We start from the raw sequence: 16,614 nt of genomic DNA, 5'->3' as shown, positions 1-16,614 counted from the left end.
CATAAACCATGTAGGGAAATCAGTAAACATTTGGAAGAGTGAGATTTTTATTTTTTTTAATTTTTTTTTAATTAGTTTTCTACACTAAGCAAAACAAAACACATCACATTCCTCCAAAAAGAAATAAAAGTAACAGAACTCAAACAAATGACTTACAAATGCAAAAATAATGCTCATAACCACTGGTAGAGATGTATACACACCCATTTTGTAAACGCTCAAAACAGTTTATTCTTTTCCTTCCACTTCACAATTATACACTACTTTGTGTTGATCTTTCATGTAATATACCAACTTCTGAATACTTTTGCATGCCACTGTACATTTTGAATTAGCAGCTAACTTAGTTTGCAGACAGAGCACCAATAGAAAGCTACACTGCCAGTATGATCAGCACTCTGCGGCTGGAGCACAATTTATAAACCTTTTGTTGTCCCTTTTCTATAATTGTTACCAAAAGATGGAGGAGGCAAATGACCTGCTGCGCGCAGAGTCGGACACAGCGGCGAGACTGAGGAAGAGCCACACGGAGATGACGAAGTCAATGAGCCAGCTGGAGAGTTTGAACCGTGAGCTGCAGGAGAGGAGCCGGGCAGCAGATGGAGAGAAGGCACAGCTAGAGAAGGAGCTCCTGCTTCTTCAGAGCACCCTGGAGTTGGAGCAAAGAAACTACAGTCAGGGATCAGAGGAGATGAGGGAACTGCAAGGTGACCTAAATTTCATTCATTCAGTTTTTGGAGTTAAATTTTCTTTTATCTCAATTTATCATTCAATTAAATCATCTTTTTTTTTTTATGGTTTATAAAATGAAGGTTTAGGCGGGTACCAAAAAAAAAAAAAAAAAAATCAGGAATATTATCTCATGCTCCCTTTGTCTCAACAGCCTTTTTACCCTTCTTTTGTTTTTTAAAAGTTGCATAAATCAGTGGGACATGATAAGCTGGGATGCAGGTGCATTTTAGATCTTAAGGTCAAGCAAACAAATCAGTTGAGCAGCAAATAAATAAATTTTATAATGAAAATTCTCAGCGAGACTGGCCGGAATGCAAGAGGACAACAAAAACTTGAAGATTAATCTTTCTAAAGTGGAGGGGGAACGGAAGCAAGCCCAGGAAAGGAGCAACTACCTGGAGAAGGTATTCACAAGTAACAATAGCAGCAGGTATTCCTGACCTATAGGAATTTTGCATATGTCGTCTTAATCTTTGTTTTTACAATAGGAAAAGAACAGCTTGGAGATTGACCTGAACTACAAGCTGAAGACCCTGCAACAGCGTCTGGAACAGGAGCAGACTGAGCACCGAGTGACGCGGGCACAGCTCACAGACAAATATGAATCTATTGAAGAAGCCAAATCAGCTGCTACGACTGGTATGGCAGCCCTTTGTCTGAGCATGCCACTCCACTTTCCTTTCCCTTCCCTTTTTTTTTTTTTCCATTTTCCCCTTTTTAGTAAATCACATTTTAAGCCTGGCCTTTTCTGTTAAGAGATCCAAAGTTAGCTTGAGGTGCTGTTTGGGTTAGAGGAATTCAAAGAGTGGAAGCCACTGAGCTTGTTGGGACATGAACTCTTTGCATTGGAATAGACTTTTTGTTATCCCTGTTAATTTTTGCCTTTCATGCTGTGTGAGCAATAATACTACCTCCACTATGTACAGTAATGGTTTAATTTATAGACATTATGCAAAAGAGATTAATATGCACTATTTTTGATGATTAACATTTAAAAAAATGGTGCATTCAAAAAACATTTTTGTCTTCTATGACCATGAAAACATCCAGAGCATTATGCCCAAGCTATGAAAGTACATTATAGCACAGAGGTCCAAATCTGACTTCCAGATAAGGTCAAAGGTCCAGAAGAGCTATTGAGTATGTCTCTTTTATTATATGTTCTCACAAGCAATGGAAATGGTAGTTTGTTCTTACTGTTTTTTGAGCCTTAGCCATTCTGGTTTCTGTAGGAAAATGTAGCGAGCTTTTTAATTTTATAGTAAACTTTAACTTCAACTTTATTCACTCAATTACTCTTCATGTCTCAAGAAATAAATTGCTGTTGTTTAAATTCAAACTCTGTCCTTTTTAAAGGACTCTCTGACTCGGCACATGCTTCCAAGGAGCCTCTAAGTAATCCCCTTTCTAAACTTAAGCACTTTGCTTTGGACTTTGTAAATATTAATTTCTGGTGCTCTAGCAGCGTGCTGACTTGGGTTCAGGTCTTTCCTTGAAGCTTCTACTTTGGCCATGTCTGAGTGACATCACGCAAACAGACAGAGAAAAACGTAAACGGATTCGGCCTATTTTTTTTTACTGATCAATGCTCAGAACATCACTTTTTAAAAAGAAAAACTGGCCCTTAGATTGTAGGGAAACAAATCAGTTCCACAAAGGCCCAAATTCTACAAAATTCGATGTTTAACAGTGGATTACGTTTTATAGGTATGTTCAGTTCAATGATTTCTTGCATTTTAAAATTCATAGAGCTCTAGAAAAACGGTCTGGATTGACTTGATGTTCAGTCTAGATCTAGAATCTCAACTTTGAAAAAATGCATATCTAACAAAATGCCCGATTTTAAACAAGTTCTACTGGGGATATTCCCTTATTACCAACAAGGTGAAGGTAAAGCTCATCAAACTCATAAAACTCGAGGATCATTTTGGAAAGATTGCGACTCATAGAGCATACACTCTTTTTGCTACATCTACAGAATTGCAAAGAATGCGTCAGAACTCAGAAAGGTGGTTAGGGAAATTATCCCTGAAGCCAACATTTTTATTTAAGGTTGATCTGACTGCTGCTGTTCGCCGTAGAATGAATTCTGTGCCTGTCGCTGTTTCTCTGCAGCTGTTCAGCAGAAGATGGGAGAGGAGACTGGAGCCAGGATAAGAGCAGAATGCCGGGTGGTGGAGGTTGAGAAGCAGTGCTCAATGTTGGAATTTGACCTGAAGCAGTCAGTGCAGAAAATGGAGCAGCTGATGAAGCAAAAGGAAAGGCTGGAAGATGAGGTTGGTAAAAACAGCTGATGTACATGAAAGTTTTAATGTCATGCTGGGTTCATTTAGTCTGAAAAAGAATGGGGTTGTTTCTTTTGGTTTACAGATCTGGATAAGTTTGGGGGGGAATAGAATTGAGTTTGGAAAAATGTCAGGTTCTTCTTCATCAGAAAGTTGGAGAGAAAAAAGCATGGGGGAAAAAAACAACCTAACAATGCTGAGTAACTGGAGTGGTTTTTACGTTGATTTATATTTTAACCGACTGCTTTATCTTTGGTTTGCCACATAGCACCTTGGTTTTTACATTTTACCCATCGCCAGGTTTTTTTTGACTGAATACACGTTCATGTAAATATTGAAATAGGGCACTTTACTGCTTTTTCAGGCTAGGCAACGCTTGTCCTACCTTTCTTTATTAGTTCCTTCTTTTATTCTTGTCTTTTCCTTCTTTCCTCCCTGTCTCCTTTCTTTGTCTGTCCTTTTGCTTTTTGTGTCCCTCCTTCAGTCCTTTCCTGAGTCCTTCCTTTGTGTCCCTCCCTGTCTCATGTCCTCTTCTTAAATTCTTCCTTTCTTCTTTTCTTCCTTGTTTTTCCTCCCGTTTTCTTTTTCCTTCCTTTGTCTCATCTTTCCTTGTGCTCTTGCTTCTGTCTGTCCTTCCTTCTTTTTCTCCTCGTGTCCTACCTCTCTTCTTTGTGTAATTCCTTGCTTCCTTCCTAGTGTGTTTCCTTGTGTGCTTTCTTCTTATGCAATAGTGTGAAAATCAACAGCCAATTCCAGCATTGTGATGTTTAGAAAACATAGTAGATGAGACCCGATTACTATTCAAGCAATCAAAGATAATTTTTTAACCAAATTTTGTAGTTTTGTAATCAAATGTTAAGAATGTTAAAAGCTTGATTAAAATTTGATTATGGTGTTTTCCTTCGGATCTTCACCTATCTGAAATCTTCATTCGTTAGGTGAAAAGTCTGCACCTACATCTGGAACAGGAGTCCAGTAAGCGACTCTTGGCCCAGAATGACCTGAAGAGCCGCACGCAGGACGCTGACCGCCTGAGGTGTTCAGAGAAGCAGCTCAAGCAAGAGATCAACACAGTGCTAGAGAGTAAACGCTCACTGGAGTTCCAGCTGGCACAGCTGACAAAGTACGTTTTAGAAATGTTTTTAACACTGGTGCCTTATTAAAAGGTAGAATAAGTAGGAAAATTGGGTTACTCAGCCACTCTGGCATGTTATTTTAGTGTCAAACAAGCTGGCAGCAGCTCCAGACAGGAGTTATTTTCTTATTGTGCAACATAGGGCAGTAATACTCTTTGGAAGCTAAGGTGTAAATTGCCTTCAAATTGGCTGTTATTTTCAAATAAGTGCTATTATTCGAGCTTAGAACATGAGCACGCCAAAGCTGATCCCAGCCAATGTTTACCAAACAAGATTAGGGTTTACTGTGAGTACTGCTCCATCCGCTCATTTGTTAATCCTCTAGCCATCTTGTTTTAAAATAAGATGATTTTAGATGCTTGGTGTTTTTTGTGTTTTTTGAGGGGGAAAAAATCTCAGGTTTTGATGTTTGTCTGCGATTTAAAAAAAAAAAAAGTAACCACCTAACTTATTTGGGGGTTGTTTAACAGACAGTACAGAGGCAACGAGGGACAGATGAGGGAACTTCAGGACCAGCTTGAAGCCGAACAATATTTCTCTGTAAGTAAAAGTCCCAGAATCCAGATGTCTCTGCCATTCTCTAACGGTGTAAAAAATCATCATCTGTCGTCTTCTCCCTCAGACACTTTACAAAACTCAGGTTAAGGAATTGAAAGAGGAGATCGAGGAACGGAACCGGCAGGTACAAGAAGCTCAGAAGAAGGTGCATGACTTGATAAGTGAAAGGTATGCGGTGAACTTCTGTTGATGTTTGTAGCGGCTTTGAGAATCTGTGTGAGGGTTTTAATATTGTTTTTGTCTCTGTCTGTCACACAGGGAATCGTTGTCTGCTCAGCTGGATCTGACAGTAACCAAAGCTGAGTCTGAGCAGCTTGCTCGGGCTCTTCAAGAGGAGCAGTACTTCGAACTCAGTCAGGAGAACAAGAAAGCAACAGCTAGGCACAAGCAGGAGATTGGCGAAAGAGAGGCCAATATTGCAAGGGTGAGTTTCACCAAAAAGACCTGGTTTTAAACTTTACTTTACGATTTTAACTTCAGAAACTGGGAATGAGGTAAATTATTGTTTTCGACATTGTATGCAGCTTGAGGAATCCAATAAAACTTTGACCAAAGATGTGGAGAACCTCAGCAAAGATAATACAGAGTTGAAGGAGAAGCTTCGTCTACAGGAGGAAGGTACTGTCTCATTTTACCCATCGCCAGGTTTTTTGTTTTTTTGGACTTTTTGACTGAATAGATGTTCATGTAAATGTTGAAATAGGACACTTTACTGCTTTTTCAGACTAGGCAACGCTTGTCCTACCTTTCTTTTAGTTCCTTCTTTTATTCTTGTCTTTTCTTTCTTTCCTCCCTGTCTCCTTTCTTTTTTCTTGTCCTCCTTTTACTGCTCGTCTGCTTACATTGTAATTATGTAATCATGCATGGATTTTTACCACAGTCTGGAAAGGTTGGAATTTTATTGAAGTAGATTTTAGGTCTCTAAAAATGGAAAAAGGAAATGGAGAAGAGTAAATACTTTTGTTTTCCGTTCTGTTGTCTAAAAGATTGATTAATCTGTCTGTCCATCCCTGTCTATCAGTTTGTCCATCCATCCATGTGTCTCTGTCCCTCCATCTGTTCATCTTACGATCTAATTTTTTAAATTTGTTTTCTCTCCTCTCGACCCAGTCTTGCTTCCTTAATTTGTTTATTCCATATTTATAGAATGACAACTGTAGAATTAACTATTTTTCCATTCACATTTAAAACATAGGCTAAAATGTCCAAAACCTTAGTTTGGAATTTTCGAATATAAATTGTGGAGGAACCCTGTGTTGACAGCTGGGTCACATTTTGTCTTTCAGCATATGACTCACAGAAGGAAGAGATCACAGCTTCAATCAAAGCCAACTTTGAGAAGGTGCTCCAAACTGAGCGCACACTGAAGACTCAGGTATGGAGGAGATACTTCCCTGAGGTCCATAGACACGATACACTGAGTGATAGAGTAACTGATGGTTGGTATCTTATCTGTCAGGCCGTGAACAAACTGGCAGAGATCATGAATCGTAAAGACATGAAGCTCGACCATAAGAAGAAAGGCAGCACCGCAGAACTGCGCAAGAAGGAGAAAGATAACCGCAAGCTTCAGCAAGAGCTCAATCAGGAGAAAGAGAAGTTTAACATCATGGCCATCAAGTACCAAAAGGAGCTCAACGAAATGCAGGCGGTGGGTTACAGCCTCGAATAACTAAAACACAGATAGAATATTACGAGTGTTATTTGATAAATAATCCAGATCTTGACCTTGCCATCACCAGCAACTGGCAGAAGAATCCACATATCGCAACGAGCTGCAGATGCAGCTGGCTAGCAAAGAGAGCGACATCGAGCAGCTCCGCGAGAAGCTGAACGATTTGCAACAGCGTATGGAGAATTCAAGCATCACCAGCTTGCAGGCTGATGAAATAGACAGTAATACTGCAGGTATGAGTTCATCTTCGGATTTAGATCACACATTTTGCCTTAAGAAATTTTGTGGATAGTTTCTGATCTTCATTTTATGTAAAGCTTTGATCTGGCAGTACCGATAGGAGATGATTTATTTATAATGGGAGCAAAAGTAGTGCTTAGGGTTCTGAGCTCAGTTTTACCTTATTTAATATGAGGGACATTTTTTATTTACTATAGCCATGTTTTACTTCAGATTTTTCAGCACAACTTTATATTTGTATGATATGATAATTATTTTATTACACTAAGCTACTTTATTTACACATCTGGACCAGAACCACCCAGAAGTCATGTATTACTATAAAAACCTCAGTCTGACTCTTAGGGGAGGAAAGAAAACTGGGAAAAAAAAAGAGTTTGAACTTAAATGGAAAATTGAAAAATAACAAAACTATACACAAAAATATCTCATAAAAAGCTGTGTATTTTGTCTTATTTAACATAAAATAAACATTAAAAATCAGCGTGTCCATCTCTCTGAAATCCAGATGACTTTACTTATTTATGTCCAGATGAAGGGTATATATTGACCCATTTATTATTTCCTGCGGTTGACCTCCAGTTTGGTGAGTTCTGGCACCACCACCTGGACCATGGCAGAACTCTCTAGCATATTCATCACAAGTAGCATTAGCTAATTTCATTGATGGATAAATTAAAAGGAATGCAGTAGCTGCCCAAGTCATCCCAACAAACTTTATACTTGGATGAATATGTTTTATTGTCATATTAAAATCATATCTCATGTTCCACTGAGATTTGGAAGTTTAAAACAATAAAAACATTTGGATGCTTGTATGGTTGGATAATATGGTCCTTTAGAGTTGATGAGTTCACTGATCAGGACTATTTTCTGTTTATGGACACAGTGGTCAGGTCTGGACAAGCTGAAAGTCGTCTGATTCTGGTCACCAGCCAGGTTTTCTGGTTTCTCTAACTAAAGGTTAACAAGATTGCATTTCAGGAAGCTAATCCAGTAATTCTTAAAGTTTTCTATTGATTACTTTTGAAGTCTTTTCTTAAACCCCTTCATGAACATGAACATTCTTTGCTTAGCTTTTGAAATGTATGTAATTGTCTCTGATTAAAACACTCTTATTTCCCTCTTGTCCAGTTGGTTCTCCTAGCTCTTATCTCTGTAACTCCTTTTCCTTTTCCTCTGTGAGTAACTCGGTGGATGAACCTTTTTGCCCGCCCTGTGTTGCAGCTGTCGTGTGTTGTTTTTTTTCCCGATTCTTCCAAATATTCTGCCTGAGCTGCTGTATCTGTTGGAAGAATTTCAATACTTTAGAGAGAAGACAAGAAGTAAATCATTTTTAGAAATTTTTGATACTAAACGGTGATACTGGCCGTGACTTTAGGTAAAATTTAAAGCTCAAAAGCTACCTTTAGTGGTAAAGTAGCCCGATAATCCTTGGCACCTTTTTCATGACACAAAAAACTTGCTTTTATTTAACAGCACTGAATTCTTCAAACTCATCACACTCTCCTTGTCTTTGTCAGCATGTTCACCAGAAGTGATGCTCGTGTTGACACAAATATTTCCCTCACTCTGCTACAATTCTTAGACAAGCCCCTTTGAGTGCACTGATTCCAAGATGGCTGTGGTTTTTTTTGTTTTTCAGCTGCATGCACCGCCCTCCTTTGTAGTTTTAACACAAGAAAATGTAGAAATGTAACCTGCGATGCACCCGTTTTTCTGTGAAAGGACTGGGTGATTAAAAAAAGACTTGCTGAAATCTGTCTGCAGTGCTGATTTAAACATATTCTAAACAGGGTTCCTTTGTGCAGTCTGGAAAAGCCTGGAATTTGATTTCAGTGTTTTCCAGGTCTGGATAAATTGAAAAAGAAACTAAGTGTACGGACAAATATTTCTATTTCCAGACTTTATTTCCTGTTCCGTTGTCTAAATGTTTCTTTGTCTTTCCTTCCTTCCTTGTACACTTTGTTTTGCCCTTCCTTCCTTCCTTTCCTTTTTTACTTCTTTTCTTTGAGCCACTTGTTCTGTTTTTCTCTTTTCTTTCTTGTCCTTTCTATTTTTTAAATTGTGTCCTTTGTTCCTTCCTTTCATGTTGTCTTTATTTCCTTCCTCCCCTACTACATTGCTTCATTGTGTCTTACCTTCTGTCCCTCCAGTCTTCTACCTCTGGCCATTAATTCCTGCTTTCCTTCTTTGTTCCTATCTCCATTCCTTTCCTGTGTTCTTCCTTCTTTTTGTCATTTTTCACTCTTTGCTTTTTTGCCCTTCCTTCTTCCTTCCTGCCTTCTGTCCGTTTTTTCCTTGTCCTTTCTTGTCTTATCTCCATTCCTTGTTTCCTTCCTTATTTTCTACCTTGCTCCCTCTTTCATTCTTTGTGTCTGATCTCCTTTCTGGTCTTCATTATTTCCTTCATTTTGCCCTTTCTTCTTTTGTCCTTCCTTTCTCCTTTCCTTGTGTCCTATCAATCTGTCTCTTTGCTTGTTTTCCTTGTACCTTTTCTTGTCTTTCCTTCCTTGTGACCTTCATTCATTCCTTCTTTCTCTCCTTCATTTTATCCTCTTCCTTTCCTTTCTCCATCCCTCCAATTTTTGCAGGTTCAATTTTTAAACCTTGCACATTGCACAAATATCTGCCATAAATTAATAGTGATTTTTTTGTATTTTATATATAACAAAGAACATCAAGTACTGGGAACTCTACATGAACTTTTTGTCTGAATAAAAACTTACATGAACATGCTGTTAAAAAGCAGGCAACTCTGTCTAATATTCTTTTCCTGCATGGAATATCTACAGTCCTGTCACCGGCTTCAGTGCAGTCTCCTTCGACCTTTTATATTTTTTACAGCAGCTTTGTATTATAACCTCGGACTTTATTTTCCCCCAGTTAAGTTTGGATTGCTGCATGGCCTTCTCCCTCTGTGCTTCAAAAACTGCATAGCCCATGATTGTTTGCATGTGTTTGCTTTCAGAATCCAGATTGGAGGGTTGGTTGTCCATTCCTAATCGTGCTAATATCAAGCGATATGGATGGAAGAAACAGGTACGCTCAGGTTTTGAGCTTGCCCTCTTAAAAATTTTTGATTTTACTGCAGACTTTTTATCTGTTAAATGAGGGTCCCACTCATTGTGTTTTGAACATCTGCAGTATGTGGTGGTGAGCAGTAAGAAGATCCTGTTCTACAATGATGAGCAGGATAAAGAACAGTCCAACCCCTCCATGGTACTTGATATCGAGTAAGTATTCCTTTTAGTCCTGTTATTTCAGTTCCACACAGTCTTTGTGCACAAAACAATAGACTGAAAATGGTCAGTTATCAATTATTTTTGATATTGTTGCCAGTTTTAATTTCTTTTTTTTACAGCAAACTTTTTCATGTGAGACCAGTCACACAAGGAGACGTGTACCGAGCTGAAACAGAAGAGATTCCTAGGATATTCCAGGTTGGAGGCTTGCAACTAAGATCAGTTTTTATGTTTTATCTCACCACATTTTCGTTCCACTCAGATTTTCGCACATTTGTCTGTTCAGATTCTGTACGCCAACGAGGGAGAGTGCAGAAAGGAGGCAGATTTGGAGGCGGTCCCTCAGGGCGACAAGACCAACTGTCTCGCACATAAAGGTCACGAGTTCATCCCCACATTATATCACTTCCCCTCCAACTGTGAGGCCTGCTCCAAGCCCCTGTGGCATGTGTTCAAGCCGCCTCCGGCTCTCGAGTGCCGCCGCTGCCATGTGAAGTGCCACAGGGACCACCTCGACAAAAAGGAGGATGTTATTGCTCCTTGCAAAGGTAGAGCCTCGGGTTTGGTTATAGCTGAAACTGAGCCTAAAATCTACTTTGCTGAATGTAACCTGACAGTTTCATTCTGATGTAGTTTAGAATAAACAGTTACTCAAGGGCTGGTGTGAAATTGTTATGGTATGATAACCCTAAATAAAAACACAGTGGTTACACTTTACTATGGTTTTTACACGGTACGTGTAACATGTTCTAATGCTCTTATTTAGTTCTGTAACAAACAGTTATTCCTGTGGGTGATGAAATAATATCATATATTAGGTGTTAAAGTTATTATGATATCAATAACATTTCAGGTTATTTGGTTATTTTATACATAGACAAATGCAAAAATATAGAATAAACACCTGCTGTAATTAATGGAATAGGGTTCCTACACAGTCTGGAGAAGTCTGGAATCTGATTTTAGTTTTTCCAGGTCTGAAAAGGTATGGGAATAGAAAATAAGAATTAGTCTTTCCAGACTTTATTCCCAACCCCATTGTCTTAAAGCTGTGTCCATCTGTCCCCTCTCATGTCTTTTCTTCTTCCTTATTTTCATGTCTGTTGTTTCTCCTCTGCTTTTCCTCTTTGTCCTTTGCCTCATTTCTTTCTTCCTTGTAATTTCTTCTGTCCTTATGTCCTTTCTTCTCTCCTTTTTGTCCTTCCCTCCTTGTGTCCTACCTCCCTTCCTTTTGCCCTGCCTTCTTTCCTTCCCTGTATCCTGTCTTGTGTCCTTTGTTCATTCCTCCCTTCTGTACTTCCTTATTTTCTTCCTTGTTTGCTTCCTTCCTTCTTTCTTGTTGTTTTTCTCACTTCCTTGTTTATCTTACATTCCTTTTGTGTTTGCGTCCTTCCTTCCCCCCTCTTCTTTTCATTTTTCCTTCCTTCCTTGTCTTTTTTCCTTTCCCTCCATGTCCCTCCTTTTTTTACTTCATTTTTTCCATCTACTTTACTCACTTCCTTGTGTTCATCTTTCCTTCCTTCTGTCCTTTATTGTGTTCTTCCTTCTTTCCTTGTGTCCTACCTGTAGTCCTTGCTTTCTGAACCGAAATTCTGACAAACATTAAATCACAGTAACTGTTGTAAGGCAAAAACATTAACCCTGTAAAATACAGGGTTAATGTGTTGGAACCAAGGTAGCAGTTGGTGCTTATTGCATAGAATATTACACGTTTGCACTTTATAAGGGAATACTATGGGAAGAAACTTGTGCCATCAGAAACTGAATTTGATTTGCTCTGACTGAATCTGTATCTGTGTAATTTGAAATTAAATGCATTGGTTTGAAAATTAATTTTACTAAACTGAAACTGAATATAATGGTTTAAAACTGAATTTGTTTGCTTTGAAAATTGCTTTGCTTTGTATTGAAAATTCAGTTTGATTACTTTCACTTTCAGGTCTAAAATTCAATTTCAGTTCCAAAATTCGGTTTTTTGTGTCACACATCCGGGTTCTTGAAGCCATAGATTAATCAAAACACAGATTTACCAATTAACGGATGTCATTCACTATCGCTGTGTCCAAATTAAGGTCTGCATTCTTTTGAAGGACGCATTTGTAGGCCGATAACGTCCGGAATGAGGAGACGAATGCTGTCGACTTTCCAAGGTTCCAACAAATGCGTCCTTTTCCCCCGATTTGAAGGATGGGTCCGGTGTCTCCTCCGTGTCCCACCCTATCCCATGATTCATTGCGGGCAGAAGTAGATTGTTCAAACGGAAGTAGCAAAGGTTGGAGGACAGAAAAAAGCTGTGAATAAAATTGGATATATTGCGCATTCTGTGAAGCAACTGAACTTTTACAATGTTTTTAGACGAGAATGTAAATGTGTAAACCTAAAATATCTGATCAGTTTATCAAGATATCGCTTAATTACACCAATGCGCCGACGTATTCATCCGCTGCCCCAGCAGCCGCTCGCCTCGCCAGCTGTCAGCTGACCGGGTGGTTGAGGTGAGCTAAACCCCGAGAGAACAGCTGACTCCCGGCACATTGTTTTCAAATTCCCGCTGGGTTTCCCCACTGGGTGGAAGTTAAACAGATGAAATCTAAAATTAGTGTATGGTTTATTAATAATAATAATAATAATAATTATCTGGCATGTTTAGCTAACAGCTACAGGTAACATAAATGTTACTGTTTGACCATCATTTGTTTACATGTAGATGCTCATTTGACTTGGTGATGGACATCCGCCAAGCTCATGTATGCTGCAGCTCAACATGCCGTAAAGGAAGTTTAACCGGATGTGAAACATAAATCGATGAATCTGTGTTTGACTAATCTGTGGCTATCTTCAAGGACCCGGATGTGTGACACAAAAAACTGAATTTTAGAAATGAAATTGAATTACAGATCTGAAAGTGAAAGTTGTCAAAATGAATTTTTAATACAACGAAATACATTTTAAAAGCAAATGAATTCAGTTTCAAACCATTAAATTCAGTTTCAGTTCAGTAAAATTCATTTTCAAACCAATGCATTTAATTTCAAAATATACAAATATAAATTCAGTCAGAGCAATTCAAATTCAGTTTCTGATGGCACAAGTTTCTTCCCATAGAATAGTGGAAGTATAAAAAGCTGAGTTTAGCATAATTAGTTGGGCCATCTAGCAACATGTTTTATACAGCCAGAGGAAACTCGGGGACCTTCTCTAGCATCTCCTTACAAGGAAAATAAACTGTAGGAACGGAATGACCTTGGTACATCTTGATACTTGCTCATGCCTAAACAAAACAAAGAGTTGGAAAATTCAATGAACTTCTTTACTAATTAAATAGTCAATATGATCAATATAATGTGTTTTGTAGCACTCACGCACATTACATGAATATCAGGGTCACATTAAAACCGGGGAGTAAAGTCAAACGACAAATAAGTCGAAATTACGAGAAGGTTGAAAAAGCATATGACGCTGAAGTAGAAATGTTGAGAGTAAAGTTTCTAAATTGTTATTAAAGTGGAACAGTGTAACCAAAATGGTGCAAAAAAAAAGAAAGAAAATGTTAAATGCACATGCATCCTTTGGGTTGCACAGTCTTAGCAGGTAGGCTGAAAAAAATAAAAGTAAAAAACCCTAAAGATGCAGCAAGAAGGTTTCTATTGGTGTGTCTTAATTTACCTTTTAGAAGAAATAAAGGCTAAATGCAGCTTGCTATTCTTCTTTCTCTGCAGCAGTTTGGGGATTTAACACTCACATTTATAACCTATAGTTGGGCATGTTTGTCTGATTTTATGTTCCTTTTATGTCATCTCTGACAGTAAACTACGATGTAACCTCTGCCCGGGACATGCTTTTACTGGCCGTGACCCAAGAGGAGCAGAAGAAATGGATTGGTCACCTTGGAAAGAAGATTCCAAAGACCCCACCATCAACATTTTCTAGAGTCTCGCCTCGTAGCATGTCCACTCGCGCTGGACCCAACCAGTCCTTCCGCAAGAACCCTAAAAGCAATACGGGAAAGCTGAGGTAAATCGACTAACTGTTCAGATTGTCTTGTTTGATGGTGATTACACACCTGGCACATAATTTTACAGATTCAGTGTCATTTTGGGGCAGTAAGTGGGGATGTGCTGTAGTCATATTTTTTTTTTTTTTTTTTTCCGATCCCAGCTTGAAGGCTGAGATGTGGTAAAGTCAGTCACATGACCTGCTGTTTGTTTCCTGTGTTGTAGCAGAGCGCAGTCCAGCCTCCAAGCAGCAGACACAACATCAAGCACTTGTTGACAGGAACTTCTTCAGAAAGTGTTGATGTTGTATTTTAGATTTTTCCTCCTGGCCTTCAAACCTTTTGTATTTATTAATTGCGTTACTGGGTCCTTTTTTAACATGAGACACTTCCTGGTTGGTTGGTTGGTTGTTTTCCTTCCTCCTGGGATCTGTGCAGTTGACACAATTTTCTAATTGGCACTATGGTGGTTTTGGGTTCATAAACTAACTTTATAGACTTTGCAACTCTCGTTAGAAATGTCCATATAAGGTTTTTTTATTCCTTATCTATTGAACATGATCCATATTTAAGTTGGTAACACAGTTACTTTATCTGTTAGACTGAATACTAACAAATGTAAAGATAAATAGTGTTGTTTTTTTTTTACTGGTGTTTGTTCTGTCTTTCAGCTAACCATCTGAACCGTTGGGACTTTTCTGGACTCTAAAACTTTCCTTCTTTTCTCATCAACAAAAACGGAAAAGGCCTGTACTATATCAAAAAATGTATTGAAGACACATAAAATTGCTAAACTAAAGCGGCTGGAGAACTGCAGTTCACCTCACAAAGCGCACCATCGTGGACTTTAAAAGGCTGAATCCACGCCATCTGCCTTTCTTTTTCCCTCCTCTCTCTAAAAGAAGTGTCAAGCTTAATGAACTCGCATTTCTACATTGCAACCAGAAGATGGCGCACTTGTTTTTTTTAATTAGGGATGGACAATAGAGATTGGAAGGACTCATGTTGGCGTTCCCTGCTTCATGTTTTGTAACAAATGTTGATGGAACCTGGTAGGGGGTATGTGCTCCTGCAAGTGTGTTTTTATTTTAAGGTACTGTTATACAGGGATTATAGATCTGCAGTAAAACTTTGGATCTCAGGGGTGGAAAGTAGATATATCTGTGTCGTAGTTTCTTTCCCCGCCTGACCGATATTTCAGCTAAATGCAACAGTTGTTTCCAACTTAAAAAAAAAATTACACGATGCCTTCATCTAACTATTGTTGCTGGCCTTTTTCGCGTTTTGTTTTTTTCTTATTACTTTGCAACTCAGTTATCAGGTTTTGGGACAGCATTTGTTTTTTGGGACATGAGTATTAGATGTTTTGAGTATTGAGAGAGGAGCATGCAAGATCATCATTTAAATCTATGCATTATTTTTATTATTTTTATTGCTCCAAGCCATGGAGAGAACTCAGCTGTAATGGCATATAGGAGTCATAAAATTTAACGGATTTTGTTTTCTGTTTATTTGGTACATTGTCTCTGTAATATTTTTTCTTTTTTCCTTTTTGTAATGTATTGCCTTATATTGGTTAATAGAGAAATGGCTCAAAAGGAAAACATTAAGTTAACAAATGTAAAACTGCACTGTTTGACTTGAGTGTAAATTATTTGTAGAAGACTAAACAGGTGTAGCATTTGGCCCACCTTGTGCCTTAACGTTTGGATATTGATTTTACTGCCATATCGGTTCTTTTTTTTTTTTCTTTCAATTTTGTTGCAACATAAGACAAATCTTAACTCTTCCATTGTTATTTTTTTAAGAAATTGCAACCTGTTTGGTTTTTATCAGAAAATTCTTTCTCTGGTTATGAATATTAAAATATATATATATATAAGTATATTAAAATACCTCTTTATGGACACAAAGCTCCCAAACTTGGTTCATATTGTATCAGACGTTTCATAAAGGGTTTATGCAAAAGTAGTCTGTGTGAATGATGGACAAATTAACAAATACAAGTTGTCTCTCATATGTTTAGTTATTGCATATCCCCGCTTCTGACTGTACATAAAGAAAGACAAAAGGATTACAGAATACCTCCACAGTCTTTCCTTTAAGATTTTTTATTTTCTTTTCAGTAAAAAAAAAAAAAAAACACTGGAAATATGATCTCTTGTCTTGGATAATTTGCATGGGTAATTTGCATTGGACCCCGCACTGATGGATATGTCAATAAACATATCTTTATCATGTTTTGTTTTTGTTCTGAACATTTCTGGGAATGTTTCAAACAATCACAGCACTTAAAAGTCCCTGAAAGAGTAGATTTTCTCTGCTAAAGTCTTCAAACATTTTTTTTGCTTTTGCTTTACAATTATCTGTACCTAATAACGTTGTGATTTAATAAATGAAAATGGGTGCAGAAAATACTCAAGCAGATGACGAATGACACCAAAGCTATTTTTAGATGAGGAAAGAATACACACTGCTCAAAAAAATAAAGGGAACACTCAAATAACACATCCTAGATCTGAATGAAATATTCTCATTGAATACTTTGTTCTGTACAAAGTTGAATGTGCTGACGACAAAATCACACAAAAATCATCAATAGAAATCAAATTTATTAACCAATGGAGGCCTGGATTTGGAGTCACACACAAATTTAAAGTGGAAAAACGCCCTACAGGCTGATCCAACTTTGATGTAATGTCCTTAAAACAAGTCAAAATGAGGCTCAGTATTGTGTGTGGCCTCCACC

General features: G+C 38.0%; 1 protein-coding gene across 2 annotated transcripts in view; it reads left to right on the top strand.

Moving 5' to 3' along the window:
* Nucleotides 1-16,105, top strand: part of rock1 (Rho-associated, coiled-coil containing protein kinase 1) — a 47,888-nt gene extending 31,783 nt beyond the window's left edge. Inside the window, exons 16-33 of one of the 2 annotated variants that reach the window (XM_047368563.1) lie at nucleotides 461-707; nucleotides 1,030-1,136; nucleotides 1,221-1,371; nucleotides 2,848-3,008; nucleotides 3,956-4,140; nucleotides 4,624-4,693; nucleotides 4,776-4,879; nucleotides 4,970-5,135; nucleotides 5,236-5,329; nucleotides 5,998-6,086; nucleotides 6,171-6,362; nucleotides 6,454-6,619; nucleotides 9,598-9,668; nucleotides 9,774-9,862; nucleotides 9,991-10,069; nucleotides 10,158-10,419; nucleotides 13,678-13,885; nucleotides 14,537-16,105. In XM_047368563.1, the coding sequence (XP_047224519.1) occupies nucleotides 461-707; nucleotides 1,030-1,136; nucleotides 1,221-1,371; nucleotides 2,848-3,008; nucleotides 3,956-4,140; nucleotides 4,624-4,693; nucleotides 4,776-4,879; nucleotides 4,970-5,135; nucleotides 5,236-5,329; nucleotides 5,998-6,086; nucleotides 6,171-6,362; nucleotides 6,454-6,619; nucleotides 9,598-9,668; nucleotides 9,774-9,862; nucleotides 9,991-10,069; nucleotides 10,158-10,419; nucleotides 13,678-13,885; nucleotides 14,537-14,540 (2,445 nt within the window). In that variant the 3' untranslated portion in view covers nucleotides 14,541-16,105. Of the gene's footprint in view, nucleotides 1-460; nucleotides 708-1,029; nucleotides 1,137-1,220; nucleotides 1,372-2,847; nucleotides 3,009-3,955; nucleotides 4,141-4,623; nucleotides 4,694-4,775; nucleotides 4,880-4,969; nucleotides 5,136-5,235; nucleotides 5,330-5,997; nucleotides 6,087-6,170; nucleotides 6,363-6,453; nucleotides 6,620-9,597; nucleotides 9,669-9,773; nucleotides 9,863-9,990; nucleotides 10,070-10,157; nucleotides 10,420-13,677; nucleotides 13,886-14,091 lie in introns of both variants that reach the window. The other variant, XM_047368562.1, reaches the window with a different exon arrangement.
* The last annotated feature ends 509 nt before the right edge of the window (nucleotides 16,106-16,614 follow it).

This window comes from Girardinichthys multiradiatus, chromosome 6 (genome assembly GCF_021462225.1).
Source record: "Girardinichthys multiradiatus isolate DD_20200921_A chromosome 6, DD_fGirMul_XY1, whole genome shotgun sequence".
Classification (NCBI taxonomy): domain Eukaryota; kingdom Metazoa; phylum Chordata; class Actinopteri; order Cyprinodontiformes; family Goodeidae; genus Girardinichthys; species Girardinichthys multiradiatus.
Note: the sequence above shows the minus strand (reverse complement) of the source record. Positions and strands in the feature narration are given on the sequence as shown.